This window comes from Spinacia oleracea, chromosome 2, assembly GCF_020520425.1.
Source record: "Spinacia oleracea cultivar Varoflay chromosome 2, BTI_SOV_V1, whole genome shotgun sequence".
NCBI classification, from domain to species: domain Eukaryota; kingdom Viridiplantae; phylum Streptophyta; class Magnoliopsida; order Caryophyllales; family Amaranthaceae; genus Spinacia; species Spinacia oleracea.
In genome coordinates this window covers 34,121,110-34,137,780 of record NC_079488.1, presented here as the reverse complement: position 1 = coordinate 34,137,780, position 16,671 = coordinate 34,121,110, and the positions used below count along the sequence as shown (strand labels likewise).

At 35.8% G+C, this 16,671-nt stretch overlaps 1 protein-coding gene and 1 long non-coding RNA gene across 2 annotated transcripts; one reads left to right on the top strand and one right to left on the bottom strand.

The window, feature by feature from the left end:
* Positions 1-8,563: 8,563 nt before the first annotated feature.
* On the top strand, positions 8,564-11,803 carry LOC110779214 (uncharacterized). The gene is made up of 3 exons (XR_002531059.2): positions 8,564-9,232; positions 9,309-9,370; positions 9,986-11,803. It is a non-coding gene; the product is annotated as an uncharacterized lncRNA (long non-coding RNA).
* A 1,151-nt stretch (positions 11,804-12,954) lies between these two features.
* Positions 12,955-16,173, bottom strand: LOC110779215 (uncharacterized). The gene is made up of 4 exons (XM_021983751.2): positions 16,080-16,173; positions 14,302-15,041; positions 13,719-14,067; positions 12,955-13,628 (listed from the first exon to the last, which is right to left on the bottom strand). Exons 1-4 carry the CDS (start codon positions 16,171-16,173, stop codon positions 12,955-12,957), a joined length of 1,857 nt encoding a protein of 618 aa, XP_021839443.2.
* Positions 16,174-16,671: the final 498 nt, after the last annotated feature.

Here is a 16,671-nt window from a genome sequence, read left to right as displayed (position 1 = left end):
CGAATGGCCCACGATCTAACCGACCAAATGAAAATAAGGATAGATTAGTAATTTGCGCCGATTGAATGACCTCCCTCACAATGCCCATTTTTCAGAATTCTTTCTCTCTCTTCTTTGGGTTTTCTCTCTCCTCTTGTAAATCGTCTGCTATGCTTCTTCGTGTTCATCAACTTCGTTGATTCTCCTTGCAAATCTCTTTAGCTTCTTTGCAATCCTCTTCCAAATCTTCAGGTACGGTTGTTATTTTTTTGATATTTTTCTGTTTTTGCTGCTTTGAAGTCTCTCTCTTCATTCAATTCGTCTGCAGTTGTTTTTCGAATTTTCTGATTATTTTGCTGATTATTTTGTTGTTATTCTTTAATTTTTCTGTTCATGTATTTGATTTGTGTTCAGCTAGTGATGTATTTGATTTGTGTTCAGCTAGTTTTCGATTAATTTTCTGTTATTAAATTCGCGTTTCTTATCTTAATCGGTTGATATTTTCGACTGATTTTTACGAATTAGTATTTGGTATTAGGTTCATTTATTAGTTTTTATTTGATATTGTTGAATTGGTATTTTTTTTGAATTAAGTTCATTGGATTGAATCTTTCAAATTAGGTTTAATCACGGCCTCAAGAACAGCTTTGGCTTGCATAATATCTGTTTCTGCCCACATAACCCTGTATGGCCCTAGCTCTCTTTAGAAGCAAGTGACATTCCCTGCATTTTCTTATGTTGTGATGATATTTATCATAACCAATGCCACCTTAGGGGACACTATTTGTGGTCTCTGGCTTGCGTTTTATGCAACTCTTCAAATTGTTTGTCCTGGTATCCTGGTTTTCTAGATGATAGGAGGACCTACTAGCCTAACTCTGGCTTCTACCTCCTTGGTTTTGGCTATTGCTGCTTTCTTTATTGCATTGCCTAAATCCACCCATGTTTTGGCTATTGCTGCTTTCTTTATTGCATTGCCTATATATGTTCAATTTGGAATCTCAAAATTCTGGTTGCCCTTGAAAAACTAGGATATTTTAATGCTTGAGTACTGCGAATATGAAATCTATTGGCATTTGTATAACTAGTTGATATGATTGATATTAAAGAGGTTTAGGTGATGGGGAATAGAAAAGTTGGCATAAACCATTCAAGGCTGGCAAAAGCGCCGCGAAAAGCTGTTGCTTTAGGAAACTTGCCTCTTTTATTGGTAGAACTTGATAGCTGAATTTGCTAGAAAAGGTTTGCGAGATGAGGAAGAGTTGCAGCGGGATTCCTACCAGGTCATGAATGAGAGATTACAACAAGAATGGTTGGCTATCAGTGAGTATAGGAAAACAAAACCTGACAGTCTTGAGCAGTCTGAATCTGTCATACACCCACTGGTGACACAATCCCTTCGAGTTCTTGATGCAGCTAGTTGTGGCCTTTCTGTTACAATCCCTTCAACTTTGAGTCACTGGAGTGAGTTAGAGGTTCTTTTACTGCAACAAAACAACCTCACAGGTCATATCCCAACTGAATTAGGTAGTTTACCAACCTTGGGTACACTTGATCTTTCTCATAATTCCCTAACAAGTGGAATTCCTGCAAGTTTTTCCCAGTTAATGAATCTTGTATTTCTCAGCCTATTCTCGAACAAAATGGATGGTCCGATACCTGAGCTTCCTAGGATTAAAAAATTAAATCAACGGGACAACAACTTCAACGGTCAGCTCCTGGAAAATCTTGGCCAGAATGGGAAGCTTGAGTGGATTGATGATAATCAAATCAAAGGTCCAATTCCAAAACAGCTATGAAAAGGAGGAAGACTACAAGGATTAATACTGTATGGTAATTCCTTCTCTGGTCTTATTCCTGAGAGCTAGAAGCCTGCAAGTCCTTGGTTCAGTTTAGATTAGCAGCAAACTCGTTAAATGGGTCGATTCCTCCTGGAGTATTGAACTTGCCAATGGCTAATATTATTGAGATCAGTCACAACAAGTTAACTGATGAACTTCCCTTGTTTACCTTAGGAGAGTCCCTCGCGACTATAGATTTATCCAATAACTCTACACAGGAAGAATTCCGCGGTCTATTCAGAACTTTTTCATATTACAGAAACTCTTTCTGAGTAGTAATAACTTATCAGGAAACATCAGGAAACATTCCTGGTGAATTTGCTAATCTTAACTTATCAGAAAATAGGAGTTGTTAATATAATGAGTTGTAAAGTGACTCGGAAAGATGGTTTCGTATTGTATTGGTACCAACATGCAAGTTATGCCTATTAGCTCAATTGGTAGAGCTTTGTGCGATTGCACAATGACGTAGGTTCGAATCCTACATAGGCAACTCTTTGTATTTTGTTTATGATATTAATTCTCCTACTTGATTATTCTTTACTTTTGAATCAATTCTATTTACTTTTAGAGGTTTATTTACTTTTGAATTGAACAAAAAGAAAATTATGAGCATTTTTGTTAAAGTTAAGCAATCAGAATTTTAAAAACATTTGCTCATTTGTGTAAAATATCAAAATGAGCAAAAAATAAAAAAATAAGTTAAACAATTAGAATTTAAAAAATATTTGCTCATGTGTGTAAACTATAAAAATGATCAAATTTTTTGAATGTTAAGGAATATGAGACTTTAAAATATTTGCTCATTTAGACACAAGAAGCAAAAAAAATCAATATTAACAAATCCAAACTTTAAATTTTAAAAAATGAGCAAAAATATTTTCTCATTTGTGTAAACTATAAAAATGAGCAAAAATATTTGCTCATTTGTGTAAACTGTAAAAAATGAGCAAATTTATTTGCTCATTTAGACACGATGAGCAAAAGTTTTGAATCTTAACAAATCTGAAATTTAAAATTTCTAAAATGAGCAAAATTATGCTCATTTGTGTAAACTAAAAAAAATGAGCAAATTTATTTGCTCATTTAGACACAATAAGTAAAAGTTTCCAATATTAACAAATCCGAACTTTAAAACTTAAAAATGAGCAAAAGTATTTGCTCATTTGTGTAAACTATAAAAAATGAGCAAATTTATTTGCTCATTTAGACACGATGAGCAAAAGTTTTGAATATTAACAAATCCGAATTTTAAAATTTTTAAAATGAGCAAAAATATTTGCTCATTTGTGTAAACTGTAAAAAATGAGCAAATTTATTTGCTCATTTAGACACGATGAGCAAAAGTTTTGAATATTAACAAATCCGAAATTTAAAATTTCTAAAATGAGCAAAAGTATTTGCTCATTTGTGTAAACTATAAAAAATGAGCAACTTTATTTGCTCATTTAGACACAATAAGCAAAAGTTTCCAATATTAACAAATCCGAACTTTAAATTTTTAAAAATGAGAAAAAATATTTGCTCATTTGTGTAAACTTAAAAATGAGCAAATTTGTTTGCTCATTTAGACACAATAAGAAAAATTGAGCAAAAATATTTGCTCATTTGTGTAAACTATAAAAAATGAGCAAAAAGTATTTGCTCATTTGTTTAAATTATAAAAAAAATGAGCAAATTTTTTGAATGTTAAGTAATCGGAGATTTTAAAATATTTGCTCATTTAGACACAATGAGGAAAAGTTTTAAATATTAACAAATCTGAATTTTAAAATTTTTAAAATGAGCAAAAATATTTGCTCATTTGTGTAAACTGTTAAAAATGAGCAAATTTATTTGCTCATTTGACACGATGAGCAAAAGTTTTGAATATTAACAAATCTGAAATTTAAAATTTCTAAAATGAGCAAAATTATTTGATCATTTGTGTAAACTATAAAAAATGAGCAAACTTATTTGCTCATTTGTGTAAACTATAAAAAGTGAGCAAATTTATTTGCTCATTTAGACACAATAAGAAAAATTGAGCAAAAATATTTGCTCATTTGTGTAAACTATAAAAAATGAGCAAAAAGTATTTGCTCATTTGTTTAAATTATAAAAAAAATGAGCAAATTTTTTGAATGTTAAGTAATCGGAGATTTTAAAATATTTGCTCATTTAGACACAATGAGGAAAAGTTTTAAATATTAACAAATCTGAATTTTAAAATTTTTAAAATGAGCAAAAATATTTGCTCATTTGTGTAAACTGTTAAAAATGAGCAAATTTATTTGCTCATTTAGACACGATGAGCAAAAGTTTTGAATATTAACAAATCCGAAATTTAAAATTTCTAAAATGAGCAAAAGTATTTGCTCATTTGTGTAAACTATAAAAAATGAGCAACTTTATTTGCTCATTTAGACACAATAAGCAAAAGTTTCCAATATTAACAAATCCGAACTTTAAATTTTTAAAAATGAGAAAAAATATTTGCTCATTTGTGTAAACTTAAAAATGAGCAAATTTGTTTGCTCATTTAGACACAATAAGAAAAATTGAGCAAAAATATTTGCTCATTTGTGTAAACTATAAAAAATGAGCAAAAAGTATTTGCTCATTTGTTTAAATTATAAAAAAAATGAGCAAATTTTTTGAATGTTAAGTAATCGGAGATTTTAAAATATTTGCTCATTTAGACACAATGAGGAAAAGTTTTAAATATTAACAAATCTGAATTTTAAAATTTTTAAAATGAGCAAAAATATTTGCTCATTTGTGTAAACTGTTAAAAATGAGCAAATTTATTTGCTCATTTGACACGATGAGCAAAAGTTTTGAATATTAACAAATCTGAAATTTAAAATTTCTAAAATGAGCAAAATTATTTGATCATTTGTGTAAACTATAAAAAATGAGCAAACTTATTTGCTCATTTGTGTAAACTATAAAAAGTGAGCAAATTTATTTGCTCATTTAGACACGACGAGCAAAAGTTTTGAATATTAACAAAGCCGAATTTTAAAAATTTTAAAATGAGCAAAAAAATTGCTCATTTGTGTTAACTGTAAAAAATGAGCAAATTTATTTACTCATTTAGACACGATGAGCAAAAGTTTTGAATATTAACAAATCCGAAATTTAAAATTTCTAAAATGAGCAAAAGTATTTGCTCATTTGTGTAAACAATAAAAAATGAGCAAATTTATTTGCTCATTTAGACACAATAAGCAAAAGTTTCCAATATTAACAAATCCGAACTTTAAATTTTGCTCATTTGTGCAAACTAAAAAAAATGAGCAAATTTATTTGCTCATTTAGACACGATGAGCAAAAGTTTCCAATATTAACAAATCCGAACTTTAAATTTTTAAAATTGAGCAAAAATATTTGATAAATATACCTCTGCAATTTGGATCAGCACCATAGTCTAGTAGGAGACGCACACATTTTTCACTTCCATTTGATGCTGCAATATGCTGACAGTTTGAGACAGTCAGAAGATTTTGACAAACATCAAACCAAAATTATGGTATAATGTCAAGAGGTCCACACCTTTGCAAAAGCTCAAACAAATGGCAGGCTCCTCCCTCAAGTTTTGTTAAGATCAGATCTTTCGTTGTTGATTGGGGTTGGAGCAGTGGCGAGAGACTCAAGTGGCGAGGTCCTGTTTATGGGATGTCGAAGGTTTCAAGGGCGCTGGCCTCCAGTTATTGCAGAATGCAAGGCATCCTCTTTGCAATCCAACTGGCTCGAAGGTATGGCTACAACAAAGTGATCTTGGAAACTGATTGTCAGGTGCTCGTTTCAAGAATGACGAAGGCTTCAACTTTCTTTTATGATTTAGATGGTATACTTGATGATGTTCTAGCCCTTAGCTCTAAGCTTGATTGCATTATTTGGTCTCATGTCAAAAGAGATGGTAATGTGGTCGCTCATCACCTAGCTAGATTAGTGTCGTTCGGATGCGAACAAGTTTGGGAAACAAATTGTCCTAGAGATGTATCCCGTATGTACTCATGGACAAGTTGTACCTTGATTAATGAAAGCAATAAACTTTTCCATAAAAAAAACAAACCTACGTGGGATTCGAACCCACATCTTTTGTGCATTTGCACAATGCTCTACCTATTGAGCTAGTAGGATAGTGTTTTTAAATAGAATCAACATGAGTAAAACAACAACCAGAAAAAAAGTAAATCAAAATAATTCGAAAACTTGAGCAGGCATCACTTGACTAGAAAACTTACAACAACAGACCAACATCAACCGCATAAGAACCAACAAGGCCATAAGTCAACGTTGGTAAAGCCAATAAGTTTATCCAATGCATCAAATCCAAACAAGTAAGAGACCTTTTCGTACTACCAAATAATCAAAGAAAGTCGAAAGAAAGCAAATAAGTTTGCCGAAAGGATAAAATTGAATTCTTTTGATTTTGATTCCATTTAGGTCCATGTTTTTTAAATATAGATGTTGACCGAAAAATACTCATGTAATCCAAGAAAACAATCAAAATACGTCCCACAGCAATGTGCAATGGCTATTTCTGTGTTCTCATACTATGGTGATAAAGTTGTTTCTGTGTTCCTGAGATTCAAATTTTTTTTAAAAAATACACAGTAATACATATGAGAAAAGGGAGCAGGCCGAAAGATAGATAAGAAAATAGAAGAGATGACAAGTACTCTGTCACCTTATCCAAGTGTATATCAATTCGTTTCTTGATAAAGGATGACAAATATATATTCTAGTACACAGTATAATTCATTACTGAAATAGAGAACTACAGATCAAAATAGAATGCAAGTATACTCCAACTTCTGGATTTAAAGAAAAAACATTAGATTAGTTACTATTAATATCATGAAAAGAATGGTAACTGAATGTCTGGACTTATCTAGGAACCAGTAAACTACTCCTTTTGTTCTGTACCTATAGAAGCATATGTATTGGAAAGAAGAGCATAGTTTCCACTATTATCAGGTTCCAAGACTGAAAGGTGCTGCAAAGCTTTTGCAGCAAGTGAATAATCTATGTGCGTTTTAGCAGCAGCTAGAAGGGATCCCCATATAGCCGCATTAGCATTGAAGGGCATCTTCCTGATTACATTCTCTTCCTCCTCAAGAAAGCTAGTACGGCCTAGCAAATCTACCATCCAATCATAGTGTTGAATCTTTGGTGTGATCCCATACTTGGAACTCATTTGATTTGAAATAAGAGTTCCCCAATTCAACAAACCCAACATGGGTACAAGCAGACAAGCTAACCCCACTATCATTGTTGTCCAAGACACCTCACTCTTGTTCTGCATATTGTCAAAAACTAGCAATCCTTTTCTATGTTTCCTGATTTCATGTACCTATCATCAAGAGAATTACACAGAGGGACTGTTTTACGCAATCCATGCTTCTCAAGGAAGTCATGGATTCACTCCCTTAAAAATTATTTGCTCATTTGAGTCCGAAATGAGCAAGAGTAGAGAAAATGATATTCATTTGTAGTTTTGATAATTAAACTAAACAACATTGTAATCAACAACATAAATCACAGGAAGATCCCATCAGGCACAACTTGATTCAAAATGAGCAAAAAATTGAACAGAATAAGCAAAACATAAATCTTCACAATCATACACACCTAAAAAAACTTTGAATTAACTATCCAATTCAAATTAAACATAATTATTCAAACATACTACGAAAATCAATCACAACACCTACTTATTAATTGACCAAAATTCGACAGAAAATTAAATACAATTCGACCTAAGTTAACTCATTATCTACAACTTGAAGAAATAATTAGAGAGAGAAAGAACAATTGAACGAACAACAATGAATCATGAAATTCAAGATATATCTCTCCAATTACATAAATCTCAACAAAATTGCAATGAAACTCAAGATGTATCTCTATAATTTACATAAATCAGCAAAAAAATAACTCACAAATTGCAACAGAGAAGATGATGGCAGCGCGCCAAGGCGGTGGTTGCAGCAGGTGAGGAGATGGTGGCGGTGAGGGGAGAGAATAACGAAGGAGAGCGAAAATGGAGGAGAGAGAATAAGAAGATCCTGCGTTGAGAGTGAAGCGCGAGGAGAGTGAAAATGGAGCAGCAGAACCGAAATATTTGGGGTTCTTTTTTTTTTTTTGCAATATTTACGGCTATGCCATTATTATAACGCGAAAGTTAGAGTATTAGAGCTGTTCGATCTGATTACATTGTGCGCATGAGATTGCTTCTCATTCTTCTCATTTTAAGCCTCCTTCTCATTTGAGTGTAAATAAATATATATATATATATATATATATATATATATATATATATATGAGTTTTATTTTAACTTAACAATTTAATATAAACCGTGCATCGCATGGGCTAAAATCTAGTTAATATAATAAAAAAACATTTCCTCTCACTTTTAACCTAAGTTAATGTGTATTATATAAATTTTGAATTTTAGCCTATTGATTCTATAATAAATTTACTCACGACCCGGCAAAACCAACTCGTATCCAAAAACTCGAAATTAATACCGACCCTTTAATCTATCCAAAATCACATTCAATTATGATCCTACCTTAAGCCCTGAACTTGACCTAACCCAAGCCAAAATCAACATATCCGATACCAACAACCAATTCATCCGTAGATAACCCGACCCAAATACCCCTCTACCAAAACCTTGCTATTTCAATATCGACCCGATTGCAAATCGGGCGAGAACAGAAAAGAGGGTTCCTTATAAGAGCCGATGAGCGTCATAATTGAAACACTGTAGAATGAGGCTGGGAGAGGCGGTGGGAGTTTCTGAGGACCGTTTGCCACTCTCCTTTGACCGGTCACCGCCGGTCAACTTCAGCCGATGATTTCTCCGAACCATACCAAACGGCCCTCAAACAGAGTTCCCTCTTGTTCAGTTCTGTTCAGTTCATTCTTATTATTACTCCGAATTAATTAATTATTATTATTATTACTATTATTACTCCCACCGTTTCTTTCTAGAGGCAATGATGAATCAAATCGTACAAAGTAATCCAAAGTTTTTCTGGGTTTGGTTGCATTTTCCGATGTGGGTGGTTTGCCATTTGGCCTGGCGCAACTAGATGGGCATTTGGTTCCGCTAGTTGTTGCGACGATGGTGGTGGTGGTGGTGATTGAGACTGGAAAGTGGAAACTTAGGCTCTGTTCAGTTCAACTTATTTTTATTATGCCCATCTGGTTTGATTTGCCGCCATGGTTGAACTTCCCCACCTTGAATTTGTTCCCCCAAAAGGCTTTGATGAAATGCGGATCTGAGCCTCCCCAAACAAACCCTCCAAAAAAAGATCAGATCCAGGAATTCATGAACATGATTATAACATTTTGCTTACAATTTTCTGTTTCAATTTGATTGATTATGCGAATTTTTGTTGCTGTCTGAGTGGTGAGTGTTTCTTGCTTAGTTTTACACGATACAGAACGTTGATCTAATTTATGCTAATTGTTCGCTGGTTTTGCAGATTTTGATGAAGGTGTTAACATGGGCAAAATTGATTGGTTTTTTATTGTGTTGTTTCGAATGGTAACGCTTTTTTCACTTTTATGCTTACATTAAGTATGGTATATTGGTATAGGTTTGGAATGAGCTGATTACGGCCTCAATAATGGGTTAATCATGATTCATGTGTTCGTTGCTTGCCTTAAGAGTTCTGATGTTGAATGGTTGAAGTGAAAATGAACTCCATTAAGCTTTCATGTAGTGTTGATTTGTGTTATTTTGGAATATTCGGAAAAAGTTGTCACTGAATGTGTTTTCAGTAGCATACTGTCATGTCATTATGTATGTCAATGGTAATAGTAGCAGTAGTAATTTGAGGCTATCATGGATATAAATGGTTTGATCAGTCGAAACAGTTTATTGACGCAATTTACCGCCCTGTCTAGTTGTTTTTGCTTCATGTTCGTGTTTATATGTTTGCCTTTTCAACCATGGGATTCTCCTCCTAATAAGGGAAAGGAAATTTGGAATTGAACACCCCTTTTTTGTGCCCCCTCTCTTCACTCGTCTTGTTTTTCTAGGTAAAGATTGATGAAATTGAGTCGGTTCTTGCTATTAAAAAAACTTAGATGCTATAAATAGAAGTGGGAGCTTTGCAGTCCTGACAATGTTAATAACACCTCTCTCTTTCGATTGTAGCCTCACGTAATGCTATCAATTTTGTGGCTGCTGTTAGTGTTCAAAGGAATGATTGGCATTGCCATGGAACAGTCACTGCTTGAAGAGAGAGAATAAAAGCAAGCATTTCCCTGACTCTCTTTCTTCTCTGGGGGGGTCACCCAAGTCCAATCTACAATACAATGAGTTCAGATAAGTTCGACAAGATCAGATTGATAGAATATGTTATATTTTGTAAATATTCTCTAGTATCAACTAAATTATACTTTTAGTATGTATAGTTAGTTATCAATTAGTCAATTTGCTCCATGATTCTAGGATTCATTCTAGGAGTATATTACTAACTAGTTTTGTATATAATGAGATGAATGTCAATCAATAACTTTCAAAACTGGTAACGAATATACTCCTAGAATGATTCCTAGAATCATGGAGCTAATTGATACGGAGTAACTAACTATGTTAATTATACGTTAGTTAAGAATATTTTAAAAATATATTACATAGTAGAACATATTCTATCACAGATAAGTTTGAGGCGAAAAGAACGCACACTAAAAAAAATGAATCATCACTTCAAGAGCCTCATTTGTTTTATCGCCCTAGGGCCTTTAAAATGTCAATAATGGCTCTGGTTGCCAGTCTACCCAAATCGCAATGAATTGTTTATATATTTGGAGTTAACATAATAACATGTTGGTATTTGTGGTTGTGATTATTTATATTTCTACTTTTATAAGTAGACTGCCACGGGACTACGGAAGATACACATGCTCTGTTCTTTTGGACTGACTGAATGAATCTCAGTTGAGTCAGAGGGGTTTTTCCATTTGTCTGGCATCAGTAAGCTGATGAGCTTTACTTTTTTAGCGACCATGGTACTGACCACTGACTTTTGTTTCCATATGCTTGATCAAAGGTGAATCTGAGCCTCTGTTTATGAATGAATGAATCTCAGTTTAATCTCAGTACAGTTCAGGTCCATTAATGGATAAGGTCTATAGAACTTTTGTCATAGAACCTGCCCTCAGGCTTTACCACTAGGCCAAGACTTCAATGGTCAGTTTTTTAGGCTGTGATGATACATTTTTCTACTCAAGTAGACTGGCACGGAAGAAACAAAGTCAGAGGGGTTTTTCCGTTGGCCTGGCAGCAGTAAGCTGATGAGCTTTACTTTGTTTGCCGCCATGGTACTGACCGCTGACTTGTCTCCATATGCTTTGATCAAAGGCGAATCTGAGCCTCTGTTTTGGATGGAATGAATCTCAGATAAAGTGAATGAATTTCAGTTGAATAGAACACACCATATTACATTTCTGCACCATTCACATACTTCACTTTGACCATCTTTGTTATTCATACTCTGTATGTGAAGAAAGACAGTTTTTTGTCACTAGTGACTAGGCCAAGACCTCATTGATTGTAATGAAAGACAGTCACGTGGGATCTTGTGGGATTCGTGTCATTATACAATCTAGCGTTCCAAGGATGGTGTTTGCAGTTAGCTGGTCAGGAGCCAATCTGATGATCTCTGGTACTAATTGACTTTCTGATGCCAACCCAGCTATATATTGATGAAGTCTTCTCCTTCTCCACAATCTCATGTCTCACCAGTTCAATGTGTTGTTCTCTGTTTTTTTGCAAGTTTTAAGTAATCAACACCTTTTTAATACATTTTTTAGATTTTGATGAAAACACAAGATTCCTGATAGTATTACGCGGTTGGTTTAGGGAGAATGCTAGATTTGTAAGAATGGTGATTGTTATTCTGATGAAGTTATCTCTTCTGTAAGCAGGGTGATTATAAATGTTCATTACAAGGATATTGTTATTGGCTTATTTCATTGTACAATAGTTTGAAATTTCGTTTTATCTTTTACTGGTCTGCTTTTTTACAGCGCAAACTGTGAATCCTGTACAAGCACAAATGTACAATAATGAAGAAAGCCAATTTGTTAGTTCGGTTTTTTGTTTAAGCAATAAGCAAAACGGATATTTCATGAAATGCCCCTGAGTTTTGATGTAATTCACCAAATGCCCATTAAGTTCCAATAATTCACCAAATACCCCTGACAATTGACTTAATACTCAAAATACCCTTACTAATAACGGTCCGTTAGTTCGCCGTTAGTCTAGTTTCATATTTTACCAAATGCCCCTTTTTTTAAACTTATTTCACCAAATACCCCTATTATCAAACTTATTTCACCAAATGCCCCAAACTTAGAAATAGGTATTCTGATGTTCCAACGGCTAGTTTTTGATGCGGTAGCCGTTGGTCTTGCTTGGCTATAAAAACCCATTTTCAGAATGTTTCTTGTCATGTAGATGTTGTTTTGCTTTGCTTTGCTAATTTCATTAGATTTGTGTCCTGATTTGTTTCAAAATCATCATCCACACACAATGAGTCCACATACATTAGAGTACCTAACAAAGTTTGTTATTGTGGTAGGAAATTTGCCATCCGAAGCTCCGATACAACGCTCAATCCACAAAGGTTGTACTACAAGTGTGATCCTTGCAACAATCTAAGATGGTGCAAGGGAGTAGTTGAGCAAGAAAACAGGGGGCAGCAAGGACAACTAAGGGGAAGCTTAGACGAAGGAGAAAGTGCTGAAAACAGGGGAAGCCATAAGATGGAAGAGGAATTGAAGCAAATGAACAAAAAGCTAAAACATCAACAAAAAGTAGTTAACGTTGTAATACAAATGGGGATATTGATGTTTGTAATCCTACTGTTTGTAATCATGAAGTAAACACAATTAATGAGTAATAATATCACATTTCATTAACTATTGTTGTTGCAAAATATGCACAAAATACCTAAATGGGAAGCAATTCTGTTTAAGCTTCAAATACAAAACATTGCACCAACTAACTTTAATGTTGTTCTTAGCTTCAAAAACAAAACATTCAATATTTGCAAGATCAAAACATTTGTGCAAAAAACTACCCAAAAAATCTTATATGTTGACAGATCATTTCCCCCCTCAGGCTTGCTTGGATTTCTTGCCCTTTGGTGCTGCCTTGGAAGTGCTTGCACCATCAGAGGTTGTTTTCCTCTTATTTGTTGCAGCTCTCTGTTTTGGTGGTGCCTTGGAAGTGCCTGCACCAGACTTGCAGGTCCTTGCATTGTGGCCCATTTCCTTGCATTTGCTACACTTAACTGAAGTGTGCCTCTTCCTCTTTCTAGCTTCCATGGCACCCCTCCTTCTCTGTTTTTGAGGTCTTCCAGCACCCCTCTTGATCCCAGGTGGTTTAATGGTGGGCAGTGTGGATCCAGGCCACTGAGTAGGGTCAGCCATTGGGTGCATATGCTCTGCATATGCCTGTTTATAAGCAGCACCCTTGAAATAAGTGGAAACAAAGTCCACAGGGTCAAGTCTCTGGTTGTAGATGGCCCTCAAGCCATGTTTGCAGGGCATACCTGACCCCTGCCATACTCCACACCCACAGGTTCTGTTGTGTAGATTGACTGGGATCTTCACATTGCCATCCTTCACCTCAAACTCCCCACCACCACATGCAGTAGAGTAACAGAATCTGGATTCTGCACTTCTCAACTCTATTTCATGTTTGGCATAGTCTGTTAAGTGGTTAGGCTCCATGTTTGCTGCTTTATCAAACTTGACCCCAATTCTCTCCATGGACCACTCCCTTATGGCTGCAAATAAACACATAAGAAGTTAATATAAGAACAGTCACTGAAACTTTGACACAAACAGCAAATGAGAAGAAAAATAGAAGACTTTACCTTCAAATAGTGACAACAAAGGTAAATCCCTGTATGGCTTGGTGAGAGCATTGAATGATTCCACATAATTAGTTGTGTTATGATCACAACACACTGCTGGATCAAACTGATGTCTCGACCACTGCCCAGTACATGTGTCCAGGTACTTTGTTGCATTTGGATCAAATTCACTGATCTTCTCTATTGCCTTGTTGTAAACAAAGGGGTTGTAGGCATTTGCAACTATCCAGAAGAGCTTGTGGAAAAGTTCTCCACTCCAACCTCCATTCTTGCAATTCATGTACAGATGCTGAGCACAACACCTTCTAGTGGCCCTTGGGAAGTTTTCATGAACAGCTAAATCCACCCCCTGAAATTACAAAGCAAGGCAAAGCAAAGCAAACATTTAGAGTGAATGGGCATTTGGTGAAACAATGTACTGAAGTTATTTAAACTTAGGGGTATTTGGTAAAATAACTTTAAACTTAGGGGCATTTGGTGAAAATACTTTAAACTTAGGGGTATTTGGTGAAATAACTTTAAACTTAGGGGTATTTGGTGAATTTATAAAAAGATGAATAAGAGATAAAAGTTAAGATCTTACCCTCATTCTGTCACTGATGAATGTCCAGTCATCCCTGCTGCAGCCTTCTCTCTCAAACAGTGCCCTGAGGTTCCTCATAAAATAGTTCCAGCTCTCTTGACTTTCAGTGTCAACAACCCCATAAGCCAACAAGAAGATCTCATTGTTGCCATCAATCCCCAAGGCTGACAGAAGAATCCCCTTGAAAAACCCACTGAGGTGAGCTCCATCAATTCCCATCATTGGCCTACACCCCTTAAGAAATCCCCTTACTTGTGCACCAAAGGAAAAAAAGCAAGCCTTGAACTTTGGTTGCACATCCACAGGATCACTATGCCATGTGATCAGTGCATAACTCCCAGGGTTAGTATCCTTTATCATCTCTGCATACCTAGGTAGCAGTGCATAGGACTCACTAAAACTCCCATTAATAACCTCCTTAGCCAATGCTTTAACCTTGTAGAACAACCTTGTTTTTACTTGTATCCTATACTTCAGTTGAGTCATCTTCTTCAATGTTAAGACAGGGATATCTAAGTTTGCCTCAATCTCTGGCAACAACTTCCCCACCAACCATTTGGTGGTCACTATGGGGTTAACCTCAAGCCTACCACACTGTCTGTGCTCCCCAGTCAAGGATTTGATTGCCCAACTAAACTTATCCACCATTTTTGAGGCATGTATCCTCCAATCACAACCCTCCACTGCACAAACAGCAGTGTATCTTCTACTGTCTGCCTTCTCAACACTCAACCCAAACCCTTTGCAAGACATTAAACAATTAAATCATACTTAATTTCATGAAAACGCAAACAAACAAGTCATCTCCAACATCAAATGTCCAGAAACCCTAAACCCTAAATTTGCGCAACAGAAGTTTGTAAAAACGAAAAAAAAGTTGAGCGATTCACATTACATACCTTAATCGATGAGCGAGTAACCAAAGAACGCGAAATTCACACTTGAACTTGAAATTCTACAGCTTCCTTACGCAATTCGCAAAAACCCCCTTTCTGAGAATTCGCGTGTGTTCAAAAACCCAGCAAACGACTTCTCCAACTCAATGTGCACCAAAATTTCCAGGCTTTTTGTGTGAATGATGATGCAGTTATGGTGGAAGAATGAGGAAGAACAGGGGAAAGAGAGAGAGAGAGAAGCAATTTACGGGTCGCAAATTTTTTGAACTGTAGAATGGGTAACCAGGGGTAGGGATGGGTTATGTACTTATGGCGCCCAAAAGCAAAATAAGGGCAATATAGTAAACTACCTCTAACGGAGCGTTAACGTCCGTTAACTGTGTGGGCATTTGATGATATTGTTCGATTTGTCAGGGGCATTTGGTGAATTATTGGAACTTGATGGGCATTTGGTGAATTACATCAAAACTCAGGGGCATTTCATGAAATATCCGTAAGCAAAACTGCCCCCTCCACTAGTAGAAAAAACCCCTATTGCAGCCCCCTTGTTGCAGCGTACATGTATTCATACGCTTCAACAACATGTAGGTCAACGCGGGTCAAACGTTGTTGCAGCGTACAAATTAATTGCCCCCTGCAAAAGAGTTTTTTGCAGCGTACATAGTAAAAGCCCCTTGCAATAGCCCTTTTATTTTGCAGCGTACATGTAAAAGCCCCCTGCAATAACATGTACTCCGTAATTTTTTTTCGCTGCAAAGTTAATGAAGACAAACATTTCTTCTCAAACCTCAGGACCAAATTCGAGCACTCAGTACTCCCTCTTCTTCCCTTAGCTTTCCCTGCGTGAAGCCATTTTCATCGCCCGTCGCCGATGGTACTTACAGAGTGAAGCCATTTTCATCTTCACTCTGAACGAAATGCAAATCCTCCCACTCTCTCTCCTCCCTAAAACCCCTCTTAAACCCCCAATTCCCATTTTCAATAACCCTAATTTCCACCCCAATTTCACTCTCCTCTATTCTTCCTCTCCCCTTCTCTCAATTCCCCCCAAATCCTACGCTTCTGATGAATTTCCCGCCAACGAGACATTCCTCGAGCAATTCGGCCTGAAAGACACCGAAACCTAAGAAGAAGCCCAAAAGCGAAACTGGGTCGAACGAGGTTGGGCACCATGGGAGGAGATTTTCTCTCCTGAGGCGGATTTCGCCAGAAATTCGCTTAATGAGGGGGAGGAAGTAACATTGAAGAACCCGGACACGATTGAGGTGTTAGGTTATGATACATATGACAATTCATAAATCATGCGGAAAAACCATTTAGCCAGGAATACATATTATTTACACATAATCATATAGCATAGTTTAGATGCATACTCTTTGTCGCGTGCCTTCCCTAGCTGCACCCGAACCGAACAAGAACAAGTCTTTAGGACTCCAAATGTCGTCCCTCCGTAGATAGTCCACAGCACGTCCGG

What these genes read in the sequence shown, in the direction of transcription:
- LOC110779215 (XM_021983751.2), bottom strand. Translation starts at nt 16,173, where the DNA reads ATGGGAATTGGGGGTTTAAGAGGGGTTTTAGGGAGGAGAGAGAGTGGG. An exon ending in TCATCAGTGACAGAATGAGG is followed by an intron (nt 14,068 to 14,301) that starts GTAAGATCTTAA and finishes TTGTAATTTCAG; the next exon opens with GGGGTGGATTTAGCTGTTCA. An exon ending in TTTGTTGTCACTATTTGAAG is followed by an intron (nt 13,629 to 13,718) that starts GTAAAGTCTTCT and finishes GTTTATTTGCAG; the next exon opens with CCATAAGGGAGTGGTCCATG.